The sequence below is a fragment of the Vespa mandarinia genome, chromosome 5, assembly GCF_050613455.1.
Source record: "Vespa mandarinia isolate Hongniang chromosome 5, ASM5061345v1, whole genome shotgun sequence".
Lineage (NCBI taxonomy): Eukaryota > Metazoa > Arthropoda > Insecta > Hymenoptera > Vespidae > Vespa > Vespa mandarinia.
The window spans coordinates 5491735-5505000 of NC_140814.1; the positions used below are offsets into that span (position 1 = coordinate 5491735).

At 39.1% G+C, this 13266-nt stretch overlaps 1 protein-coding gene across 11 annotated transcripts in view; it reads right to left on the reverse strand.

The window, feature by feature from the left end:
- Nucleotides 1-383: 383 nt before the first annotated feature.
- LOC118441900 (fibroblast growth factor 17) overlaps nt 384-13266 on the reverse strand; it is a 119650-nt gene continuing 106767 nt past the window's right edge. For all 11 annotated transcript variants that reach the window (XM_035866922.2, XM_035866921.2, XM_035866920.2 and 8 more), the window contains 3 exons: nt 11727-11859; nt 4828-4934; nt 384-4538 (listed from right to left, as the gene is read on the reverse strand). In XM_035866922.2, coding sequence (XP_035722815.1) covers nt 4008-4538; nt 4828-4934; nt 11727-11859 — 771 coding nt within the window. In that variant the 3' untranslated portion in view covers nt 384-4007. The remainder of the gene's footprint in view (nt 4539-4827; nt 4935-11726; nt 11860-13266) is intronic.

Genomic DNA, 13266 nt, shown 5'->3' on the forward strand with positions numbered 1-13266 from the left:
GATCGCGAATGATTGAAAAAGAAAGAAAGAATGTGAGTGTTACGTCTGTGTCATTAATGTATGCCTATGTTTGATTGTAGAGTAGAAAAACATACGTACTCGCGTGTCTCCTATGTGCAAACTTTAGCCGGTTTTTTATTTCTATTTCCGCTCGGTTTCTTCATTTTCTTAATTCAAAACTTCACGAGGGTGAGAAAGAGAAACGAAAAGGAAGGTTAGATCGACATGGAAGTACGAAAAAAAAAAAAAAAAAATGATCGTTCTATCGTCCTCGGCTCGTCGAAGGGTACGTGGCGTTTGGAATTTTTTCTTTTCTTTTTTTTTTTTTTTTTTTTTTTGGTTTTTTCTTTTTTCTTTTTTTTTTCATATATATATATATATATATATATATATATATATATATATATATTTATATATATGCATGTGTGTGTGTGTATATATATATATATAATATATTCCTACGCACAATTTGTTTTAACTACTCACATTAGCATCACATACAAACAGCATTCTCAAGGGCGATCGTGGGTGGGACTTTTTGTAAGGGCCTTCTAAAGCGCTGCTGTACGTTACGCAAAACGAATCGAGTATTTCTCGGGCTATACTACAAATCGTGAGCCGCAAACGTATAAGAAAATTTTATTGCATTCTCGTCTAACGACGTCTGAATGACATTTGTAAGAGTACGTAGAAAATAAAAAGGGAATGTTGCTCGTTTTCTTAATTGTTTGTTTGTTTGTTTGTTTGTTTGTTTGTTTGTTTCTTTCTTTCTTTCTTTCTTTCATGAAGAACGAGACGATAAATGTAAGACGCGATCGTTGGCCTGGAATTCGTTTTTTCCTTTTTTTTTTCACGCGTAGTACGACCCACGTCATACACATGTATGAATATATTCGTGTATTTATTTATTTATGTATGTATGTATGTATGTATGTATGTATATATGTATGTACGAATGAACGATGTTCTTTTTACGGAAAGAAAAGAAAAAAAAAAAAAAAAAAAGAAAAAAAAAGTGAATTAATAACGACAAGAAAGAAAAAGAATGGGGCCGTATCGAATCGTGCGCGTAAACGTCCGCGATTTCAGATCATTCTTTCGTCCTGTTTTTTTTCTTCTTCATTTTCTTTTATACAAAAAAAAAAAAAAAAAAAAAAAAGAAGGAGAAAAAGAAAAAAAAAGAGAGTACCTTCGTCGATCTCTTCGCGATCGAAGATTGGGTAAGATTTTGTATGTGATGTAAATGATGAACGTTGAGGAGAGAAATGGGAATTGAAAAGAGATGAATGAAATTATTACGATAAAGAGAAGAAAAAGGAAAGGGACGAGGGGATAAAATTACAAACAAACCAAAAAAAAAAAAGAAAAAAAAAAAAAAGAAAAAAAAAACAGATGTCAGAATGGTAAAGAGAGCGACGCGTATTTTCACACACGCGTTATACGAGGTCGATCGTGAGATAGAAGTGTGTGGTATGTGGAAGGGTAGAAAGAAAAGATTAAAAAGGAAAATAAAAAAATAAAGGAAGGAGGGAAGAAGAAAGGAAGAAAAGAAAGAAAGAAAGAAGGATGGATGGATGGAAGGAAGGAAGGAAGGAAGAAAGGATCGGGCGATTCGGCCTTCGTAGTAACCTAAAACGTGATTTCAATAAATAAGCTACCTAGGGAGCGTTTCCTTTTTGGGGAAAAAAAAAAGAGCAGGCGCTCCTTTCGCGTGGCGTTGACGCGAGAAGCTGCACCGTGTCGCTGCTCAGAACATTGAATTAAAAATTCGTAAGGAGAGAGGAAAAGAGATAGAGAGAATAAAGTCGGAGGAAATCGAATAGGAGAAATTGTCAAATGTAAAGGACGAAGAAGGAGGAAACAACAGCAGCAGGAACAGTCAGCCCCGGTCGGCTTTTCGCGTTGCCATCGCGTACATAAGTGTTCGCGTTTTTCTAACCTAATAATACAGTTTTTTTTTTTTTTCTTTTATGCGACAGCGTCCTAAGGATTAAGTTTTCAATAACGATATAGTAAATATATTACACGCACTCACACGCGTTTAAGAGGCAAATACAACACGTACGCACGCACGCACGCATTTAACACACGCAACAACAACAACAACAACAACACAGAAAAAGAGATAGGGATACGCTCGTTCTCGCTCGCGCCACATTCCTATTGCGAATATTATACTTTTCTCTCTTCTTTTTTCTTTTTTCATCTTTTTTCCATTTTCTTTTTCTCGTTTCACCATACACACACACATATATATATATATATTTTTTTTGTTATTATTGTTAATTATTATTGCTCGTTTTGGGTGACATTGAAGCTTCGAGCTCGTGGGCGAGCGATCGATCGTGCGTATCCACACGCGTACGCTACTACTCACACACACATACACACACACACTCTCTCTCTCACACACACACACACATAAGCATTCAGGCACATTCTCACACATCATACGTACACGCATGCAGGCAGGCAGGCAGAGCACGCACGCACGTTACGTTACATTACGTTACGTTACGTTACGTTACGTTACGTTACGTTACGTTACATTACGTTACATTACGTTAGGCGGGCCGTAAAATTAGCACACAGCGAGCGAGAGAGTCTTCTTGCGCGGCGGCATGAGGCTTTTTTCTTTTTTTTTTTTTTTGTTTCTTTTTTTTTCTTTTCTTTTCTTCTTTCTTTCTTTCTTTCTTTATTGTTCTCTTAATGTGCGCGCAACAACGAGCTCGCGCGCGACGCCCCTCTTAAGGAACACCGCGAATCTCTATTACATTTTTTTTTCCTTTTCTCCTCCACTTATATAGTTAAGAGCAAAGAATTATATCGTGTCTCCCTCGATGTCCATTTTCACAAAAAACTTGTCATTTTTTTTTTTCTTGTTTGAATAAAAAACTAATTTGAGAATCCCTGTGTTTAATGGAGGAGAAGAGTTTTTTTTAGAACCGTTGAATCCGTTTGTCGCTTCGTTCAAAAAGGGAGAGGTAGAGGGATGGAGGGATGGAGAGAGGGAGGGAGGGAGGGGGAGAGAGAGAGAGAGAGACCGCTCGGTGGGAACGAACGCACGTGCGCTTACCTACGATCGCCATAGCGATTTTTCATTTTCTTTTCTTTTCTTTTCTTTTCTGTTCTCGTTTTTTTTTTTTCTTCTTTTTTCGGCTAGCGCGTGCCAAACTCTCCGCGCGAAGAAACGAGGCGCGTGCGCGCGCGCGAGAGACTGCCGCGATGATTTAAAGCGCGACGAGAGTTCATCGACTCTTTCTCGCATGCTTCGTCTCTGATTTACTCCTACTTGCCCTAAATGGGTTCAGTCGGGGGGCAAGAGAGGAGTTTCGGAGTCGCGCGAATAATTATTATTGGAGATCGGAGTCGTTGAAGTCGTCCTACGTAATTTTTTTTTTTTCTTTTTTCTTTTTTCTTTTTTTCTTTTTTCCATTTCATATTTTCATTTCTCCTCATATCTTTGCCTTTATCATATTTTCATTCTCACCTACGTAAATCGAGACGCGGCTTCGCGCGACCCAAGTCGCGGCTCTTATAAGCTTAATCATATATATATAAATATATATATATATATATATATATATATATATATATATATATTCTCGAAGTCGCGGTGTTTCCGTGTTTCGCCGATTTTTCCTGAAGAATCATACCGAACATGATCATTTAAAGGGAAACAAAAAAGGGGCGCCAAAGCGACGTACGTGAGCTGTTCGTTCGGTAGATTAATCTCAGGTAACTCACGGAGGTACGGTGTGTATGTGTGTGTGTATTTTTTTCTGTGTATAATCGTCATGTATATGTGTGTCTGTGTGTGTGTGTGTATGCGTATTCCTTATATCTTCGTGTAATATGTCTGTGATATTTTATGTGTAAGGCTAGCTTTTATATGTATTATATTGTGTACGCGGTTTCGTTCGTTCGTATGTGTGTGTGTATGTGTGTGTGTTTGCATGTGCGAATTAAGGAGGCAGTCTTGATCGGCGAGCCAACGCTTTTCCGGCTCAATACTTGCTGGCCTCGACGAGTAGACGACTCTCGTGCCGTCTTCGTGGCATCGCCGAGTGTTCCTCTTCGTCCTGTCGCATCTTCCAACGATTCGAGTGCCGATGACGATGCGTCGTCGTGTGCCCCGCTGGATGTTGCTGTTGCTGTTGCTGCTGCTGTTGTTGTTGTTGTTGTTGTTGTTGCTGATGATGATGGTGCTGTTGCTGCCTCGCACCATTACTGTCGGCTTGTATCAGCGAGTTCTTCGTCGCCCTCATCGGTGAAGGCTTTCTCGATACCACGTAAGGTTCTCTCGGCTCCATACCACCCATATCCGCGTTCACCAAGTTGTTATGATGGTTTATGTCGGCGTGAGGATTGTATTTGATGAAGTTGAAACATTCCTGCCTACCATGGGGATTCTTCATCGGTTTGCCGAGCTTGTTGAAACCGAGGTATCGCGTACCATCGGCCACGCTTTTATACCTCAGGTACGAACCGTTGTATACCTCGTAGAACTGGCACATCGGACCCTTCTGTTTCTTCGGCTATAACAAGAAAAGGAAAGTATGAAGAAGAGGTAGTATCTTTTATAAATGATTAAACATTTAAACGTGACTATTTCAATGTTTTCTTTGTTCTAGTGATATAAGGTAAAACCTAATTGAAATCTTTATGTTCACAAAATAACAAAGAAGTTACGAGTAGTCTCATTGAAAATGATATTCGCTATACATATATATGAGATAAGCTAAAAGTTATTCGTATACGCGAATACGTGATATATTGTCGAGTCCGCGATGAAATATGTTCGATAATTGGAAGACAAGTAATTACCAGGCCGACGAGTTTCCATCGCTTGTTGAAGCAAATGTATCGCTGGCTTTTCTCCGCGAAGATGTACAGCTTCCTACTGAAGTCCTCGGACTGTGTCGTGAGCTTCTCTGTAAAAAGAAGGTGGAATAGGGCAAATAAAGAATCGTTGCTTTCGCAGAAGAGAGAAAAAAAGAGAGAAAGAGAAAGAGAGAGAGAGAGAGAGAGAGAGAGAGAGAGAGAAAGAGAGAAGGAGAGAAAGAAAGATAGAAAGAGATTTTGCGGTGCGTCCTTCGAAACGATACACGCGGCAAATGCGAGAGGACAAAGCGAACTCGCTGATGGTGGCCGACTCGAGATGTCTTTCGTGGCATCGGTATGCTGAAGCGTGTGAGTGCGCGCGCGCGCGCACTCACGCTGCTGGCACATTTCTTAGAAGCGAGACCACGAAAGAAAGAGAAAGAAAGAAAGAAAGAAAGAAGGAAAGAAAGAAAGAGAAAGAGTCCGTGGTTTATGGCGCGAGAGTCGTACTACCTACATCGAGGTACGCTAGCTCACTCGCTCCTACTGTCCCTCTTCTTCCTTCCAGGCACTCTTCGGCACCGTGGAAAGAAGAAAAGCGGCGGCCTGGCCGGTCGGTGCTAATGAAGGAGGCACAGACCGACCGGTGTGTGCTTTGCCACTTAGCGGACCCTGTCGTTCGTGCTTCGACCCCGAAGAGAGTGCACGTCCAACTCCGTACCCTCTGCACCTCTCTCGCTTTTTCTCTCGTACGATCTTTTCTTTTCTATATCCAAACCCTTCTTTCTTGTCTCACTGTCTCTTTCTTGTATTATTACGAAATATACCGTCGTCCAAGAATCTTCTTTTGTTCCGATCAAGGTAAAAAGGATAAAAGGAGTTTTACAGGTGCAACAACGAAATCCCGGAAGACCTGAGCTTTCTCAAGCTTTATAACTTCTTCTGAGAAGACAAGAGAGAGAGAGAGAGAGAATATACGTTGGGTGGTCCATTTGTTCATGGTTTAAATTCGTTTACATTTTTGGCACCGAAGTATCACGTATCATTTGAAACTGTCTCTTAAAGTTATTTACGTTCGTTCAAAAATCTCTAAATTCAGTTTCATTTTCGTTAATTAACCCCTTCGAAAAATTTAATACGTTTCTTTCGATCGATCCATTGGATTAATCCGAGAGAATTTTCTTTTAGAAAAATGGAAGAATGGTAATATGTATGTTATGTATCCATGTAGAAATCGGGATATATGAAATTGACAATATCTTGAAATAGTTCACTGCTACATCGCAAGACATTACAATACCGGTAAGTGTTTGGAATTCTTCCATGTATGTCCTGCGGTTTTCGATATCGACTTTGAAGTAGTGCCAAGAGGTTCTAAATACCAAAAATCAAAGACCCTTTTTCCTCGTTCGGTTAGCCTCGATACTCGTATATTAAAATTCTAAAAATAAGGATTAACGAGTTTCGATTTAATTTCTAGAAATTGCGAGGACTTTTCGAGAAGAATTTTTGCGACGGGGAACATGACCGAAGAATTTCTTCGTCGTGCTAAAAGAAAGAAAGAAAGAAAGAAAAAAGAAAGAGGGAGAAGGACCGAGAGACTCTCTCTCTCTCCTTCTCTCTTTTGCACTCTCGAAAACTCCACCCCCGTCTCCTTACTGCTTCTGCCCTCTGATCGAAGCCGCCAGGAGATTAGAGGCTGCCAAATGAATTAAAAGGCAATTTTAATCAAAAGCGGGCACCGGCTTTTAGGCACGATTACCCCCGATAATAACCGGTGGGATGGGCCAGCATTCTCATACGAGGAAAAGACCGAGACGAGGAGAGGGAGAGAAGAATGGATCCCATATATTACTTCTACGTGCTTCTCGCGATACGGGAACCGATTTGCCGGTTGGTTATAGGTTCGCAACTGACCCGCACCCTCGAATGAGAACGACGGCCGAGTTCTTTCAACCCTTCGACATCGAAGAAAGGCTCGAAACCCGTCCAAATATTCTTTGCCAGAGTTTTATGTATGTATACGAGTGGTTTCTTTCTCAAAAACAATATATATAATAGGGATGATTTAAACGATTGCTTTTTCCTGAATACGAGGGTACCATTGAGAACCACTGGACCGCCACAATTTCGCGGCGTCGGCGTTATGAAAGCTATAATACAACGCGATATAGCCGGTATACCAAACGCGTAAGCAGAAGAGAAGATGGAGGAGAAGATGAAGAAGAAGAAGAAGAAGAAGAAGAAGAAGAAGAAGGAAAGAAGAAAAGAAGAAAAGACGCGTATAGCCACAGCTCTTGTTACGAGGGCGCATGTATAATAGCGACCCTGTCATTAACACCTAAACGCACGATTGGTCGATGTGCAACGGCATCGTCCTTCTTGACCAGGAGCAGAGAGTACATACATATACCTACACGGTGTACAAACTGGTAAAAGAAAAGAGAGAGAGAGAGAGAGAGAGAGAGAGAGAGAGGCGTCCCGGCTCAGATCAAAGGTGCGACAGCTGAAGTCTGGTTTACCGGGTTGACGCGCTAATCACAGCTCGCTAAGACTAAAATAATTAAACTCCAGGTCGGACGAGTGCTGTCTACGCTTGGAATCCTTCCTCTTTCACTATCTCCCAATCCGTATTTTAGTCCTATCCGGTCCGTACGTCCGCGTCCATCCGTCTTTTCCTGACACCCCGTCGGAAAAGTTGGCTCGCGCAAAATTCTTTAAACCTGATCTTCTCCACTGTGTCCTCACGGACGGGTATGTTAATCGATCTTACCAGCTGTCGTAGCAAGAGAAAAAAGAAGCAAAAAAAAAAAAGAAAAGAAAAGAAAAGAAAGAAAGAAGAAAAAGAAGGAACATTATAGAAAGGAAAATGCGTTCCCTTCCTCGTATTCTTTCGAGCAACTCCAACCAACGTTCCTTCGAGACCGTTTTAGATAGCTTAGGAACGCCCCATCCGATCACTCGGGGTGGTCGTCGAATAACTTCGACTCGATTCGTAAGTCGAGATTCGAACAATGAAGACAACCAATTAGTGGCTCTATCGCTTCCACACGATGGAATGGAGCCTCTCTTAATCGGGACTCGTTGAATAGACACAATCTCTCTTTCTAACAGGTAGTATCTCTTCGAGTTCAGGATCAGAGATATATTTCTTTTTCTTTTTTGTTTTTTCTTTTTTTTCCCTTTGTCCTTTTGCTTTTTCGATTCGTATAATTAAAGGACAAAATGATTATTAAAGCCACAAAACGAATGAATTTGAAGAGTTGATTTTTTTTTTCTTTTTTTTTTTTTTTTTTTTTCTTGTTTTAGCTTAAAAATCTTCTCGACGAACTTTTTAAAGGAAGATCAATTATTTCTCTCGTGCTTTCCGTACGAGGAAGTTTTCGTAGTGATCTACGATAGAAAAAAAAAAAAAAAATGACTGGGACGGCCCTTTGAGATTAATGTGGAAACGTGATCGTAAAAAAGACTTGCGGCACCTACTCTTACGTCGCGGTAAACGACCACGGAAACTATACTCGAACGACCGCAGGCATGCATCCGCTTTCGCCGATACAACAACAACTATAACGAAAGAAAAGAAAGAGAGAGAAAAAAAGATATAAGTGGCACTCAACAACATTGATTTCTTTTATAAATCAAACGATCCCTATGTCTTCGTAATAATAATAATAATAATAATAATAATAATAATAATAATAATAATAATAATAATAATAATAATAATAATAATAATATTAAAAAAAAAAAAAGAACTGACTCGAACGAGTTAAATAGTGAATGACATCGATTCCAAACATTACGTAGAACAATGTCTTATCTTCCATAAAGTCACTGTCATTCATCCGATGACGTTCTCTCTTCCGGAGCTTATATCGAGCTCGTCCGACGTTCCTTCTAAGGTAAATCGATACCACCGGGCTGTCTTTAGCACGGAGAGAAAACTGATGCCAGCTTGGCGATGAACGGACGGTGACTCATATGTCGTTACGATGACGAAGATCAACGTCTACACTATATTCCTACTATATGATTCTATCGCGTAAACTGTATCGTTCTACTAGTATATCTACTATTGAACTTCTCTTATCAAATGAGACAAAAGAATAATAATAATAATCATAATAATAATAATAATAAAATAAATAAATAAATAAACAAAAAGAAATAAGGGATAAATGAAATAAAAAGGAGAAGAAACAAAGAGAGAGAGAGAGAGAGAGAGAGAGAGAAACAATTGGAATGCAAAATTGAGAAAGGATCCCACGGTACGTCACGATTCTCTCATTCCGTTCCGTAAGAGAAGCAACACTGTTGTCGGCGAGAGATAGAAAGAGAGAGACAGAGAGATAGATATATATATATATATATATATATAGAGAGAGAGAGAGAGAGAGAGAGAAAGAGAAAGGCTTAACGGGAAAGAAGGTGGAGAGAAGTAGGTGGTAGAGGAGGAGACGAAAGAACGTGATGGATCTCGGGGAGGTGCAGACGCGGCGTAGCGTGCGGCGCGAAAACTGGCTCTTCTGTTTACACAAGCCTTCAACTTCTTCCCTCCTCCTCTCAGTTCTTTCTCTCTTGCCATCTCTCTCTGTCTCTCTCTCTCTCTCTCTCTCTCTCTCTATCTCTATCTCTCTCTTAACACGGAGTCCGCGGAGGGCGGACGGTTCTGCCGTTCTTCTCTCCTCCTTCACTTTCACATGCACGCCAAGAAACGGTTCTCGAGATTGCATTGGAATCGAGAACGCTCCTCTCCGAGCATAATATACTGACTAAGGAAAGACAAGACATCTTGGTATTTCGACGTGAGAGAATTCAGGAAGATAACGATGATAATCGATTTTCATTCGATACAAGTAACATCGTATCGATTCTGAACAGGGAATGAATGAGCGTTATCTCCTTGTTGTTTTTTTTTTCTTTTTTTTTTTTTCTTTTTTTTTTCTTTTTTTACCAAAAGGAGACCACGTAGAACGATGAAAAAAAAAAAGAAAAAAGCTCGAGGAAAAGGAGAAAATAAAAGGAAGGATAAAGAGAGAAGGGAAGAAAAGAAAGAAAGAAAAAAAAACAAAAAAGAAGAAGAAGAAGAAGAAGAAGAAAAGAAGAAACACATTCCGGGAAACGATTCTACGCCGTGGTTATTTCTATCGATGGTCATTCGTAAAGGATAAGTTTTGACATTTACGAGTAATCAATTCGCGATAAAGATACGCTTTTTCCAAATGCTTGTCGTCCCAAACGATCTAGGTAACTCTTTCTTTTTTCCTCCGTTTAAAAGAAAAAAAAGAGAGAGAGAGAAAGAGAGAGAAAGATCAGAGTCACGGATTCTATGAGTCCAACGAACGTGAATTACGACGAAGGAAAAGCGGCATATTCTCGAATGCCGGTCAATAAATAACACTCCTTCGAAAAGAAAAAGAATGAATGCGATAGAGAGAGAGAGAGAGAGAGAGAGAGAGAGAGAGAAAGAGAGAGTTAGACGTAAACAGTGTCTAGTCGAAAACAATAGCGACTAGACCGATTTAAAAGGAGCATCGTTACTCATCTCGACTTTGGCTCTTTAAAAATTATTACTCCCTTCCTTTAAAGAGTACGATCTCTTCGTCTCTGTCTTCTCTTCGCGAGAGGAAAAGGGCGCTGCCCTTTTTCCATTCTATCAAAGAAGATGACTGCCCTCTTCTCGGTGTTATTAGCAAAGATGAGATTTCTCTGACGCGGATCATCGCGGATCCTTATCTCGTTAATTTTTCCTTTTTCTTTTTCTTATCCGACGTCTTGTATCGCTTCGAAGAAATTACGAAAAAAAAAAAAAAATAAAAATAAAAAGGGAGAGACAGAGCAGGGAGGGAGGGAGGGGGGAGGGAGGGAGAAACGAAATACGTTGATTCACTTTAACTCGATCGACGTGAATTATCATTCTTATTCCATGTAAGAAATAAAGATCTTTCGGGTGTATTCGAAGAATTCGAATTTGTTCTTTTAAATCTTGAGAATCGATACCACATGCTCCGTCCGATACTATCTTTGGTTATTAGCTCGTAAAAGCTACGTTTTGGGACGAACAAGAGAAAGGGGTAGATAAAGGATAAGAGGGATAAAGAGCTACTCTCTCTCTCTCTCTCTCTCTCTCTCTCTTTCGCTTATGCTCTCTCTTTCTTGGTAGCCAAAAGAGAGAGAGAGAGAGAGAGAGAGAGAGAGAGAGAGAGAGAGAGAGAAAGAGAGAGACAGACAGAAGAAAATATAAGTCCTCGACCCGAGCTCGAATCGATAAGAATCGCAGTAAATTAAGATCTTTAATGCCGGCGATCGTCGACGTTTAAACTCCTTCTCTTCGTCAGCCCTTCGAAAAAATTTTACGGAACCATCGATTCGTAAGATAAACTCCCTCATTCCCTCTTGCTACCTCGAAACTTTCGATTGGATTCGATTAACTAATCATACGATAGCCACACGCATGCATGTGCTTCATCTCACTTTGAAATCTATAATCATTATAATAAATTGATGAATTTATTATTATTATTATTATTATTATTATTATTATTATTATTATTATTATTATTATTATTATTATTATTATTATTATTATTATAAGAATATTAGTAATATTGAAATAAATTTGTTCGTTTAGTACGCTAACATTATTGATTATTTTTGAAATAAAATTAACGATCCGAATCACTGAATGTTAAATAAGAGGAAAGAAAAAAAAAAGAACAAGAAGAAGAAGAAAAAAGAAAAGAGGAAAAAAGAAGAATACAAGTTTCTTTCCTCTTCTTTTTTTTTTTTTTTTTCTTCGTCACAATCGTTTATTAAGCCGCACCGTCATTAACGAAAGAAATCGTTAGAGGAAGATGTTAGTCGAAAGAAAAAGGTTGAAAAGATGAAAAGCTTCCACTTACGGTAGGGTGCATTGTCATCGCTGCGTCCCACGGCCTTGATCGAGCGGCCCATTACGGTAACATTGCCGCTGCTGCAAGTCGAGTAGAGACTCACGGAGCGCACCATCGCCGGTACCGCCCCGCACATCACCACCTGCAATTACAAAAGGGTACTCTTATGTCTTTCGAAAGCGAATAATCCCATCGTGGAAGGGCACTCCGAGGTAACAACACTTCGAGATAAACACAGGAGAACTATATTTTATTACTATTAAGCGCGTGCCGATAACTATAAACGTCATTATCTAACTTACATTTATCCTTCGTTTATTTCTGAAACATTACAAATCTATATAATAAAATTGTCCGCTTGATATAAATTAAAGATGAGAATAATTTTATTCATTTAAAATTATTTTAAGAAATATTGTATAACTTTTAAGGATCTACAAGAATAAACGTTCTAAGTCGTTAAAATATATTGGCGAACCTTGGCCGTTTATTTTACGCGAACGAACAACGTACATTTATACGATCTCTTAGTTGAGAGACATCAGTTCGTCGACTCTTCTTCGTCTTTCTGGTTCCTTGTACGGATTCGAAGACGCTTAGACCGAGCAAATAACCGTCCATGTCCGAGGAAAAAGAAGAAAAGTAGAATGGGGAGGATCGTTAACGAGCAGACACGAGCCGTCCATTAATGGCACTTCTGATAATCACCTTTCGTTTATTTCAAAACTGGCGCCATAACAATGTTATGAGGCCAACCGGCCCGCCATACGGCACTTCGTTCCATCTAATTAACCAAATTGAAAGTACCTCGTGGCTTGTTGCAATGCGAATAAAACAACGTTATATTGTTTTGCTTCTAAACGTCAGAGAAGATGTGCGTTTTAATGCGAAGAAGAAAAAAGAGGAGGAAAGGAAACAAAAGAAAAAAAAAAAAAGAAAAAAAAGAAAAAAAAATGAAAAAAAAAAGAACGGCATTACAAATTGCGAATTCTTAAAGGCCGACGTGTAAACTTTTAATTTTATTGATATTCTATGATTCTCTGAATAAATATGACATTCACGGTGAGAGAAAAATTTCTTTTATTTTCTTTTTCTTTTTTTTCTGTTCTTTTTTTTTTTTTTTTCCTTTCTTTTTCAAACATTTCTCTTAACTCTCAAAGATCCTTGACATAAAAGTCCAATGGTATATCGTGAAGCTAAACACTTCGCTATTACTTTCGATCATTTATCTTATTAAATCGTCCCCGTTATTTATTCTCCTCCACCGAATTATCCATATAGGGAAGTTTCAAATCGAATCGTAAATCTTGATACAGTCGACCGAAAGGAAGATAAGAACGATTCAGGTGGTTTTCCAATCGTTATATCGATGCTTTTAATGGAGAAACATTGCATTTCTCGCGAGTATTACGAGATAAAGAATGAAAGAAAGAAAGAAGGATAGAAAGGATGAAAGAAAGAAAGAAAAAAAGATAAAGAGAGAGAGAGAGAGAGAGAGAAATAATAAGACGAGAGAAGACGAAAAGATATGAGAACGTGGCGCGCGCAC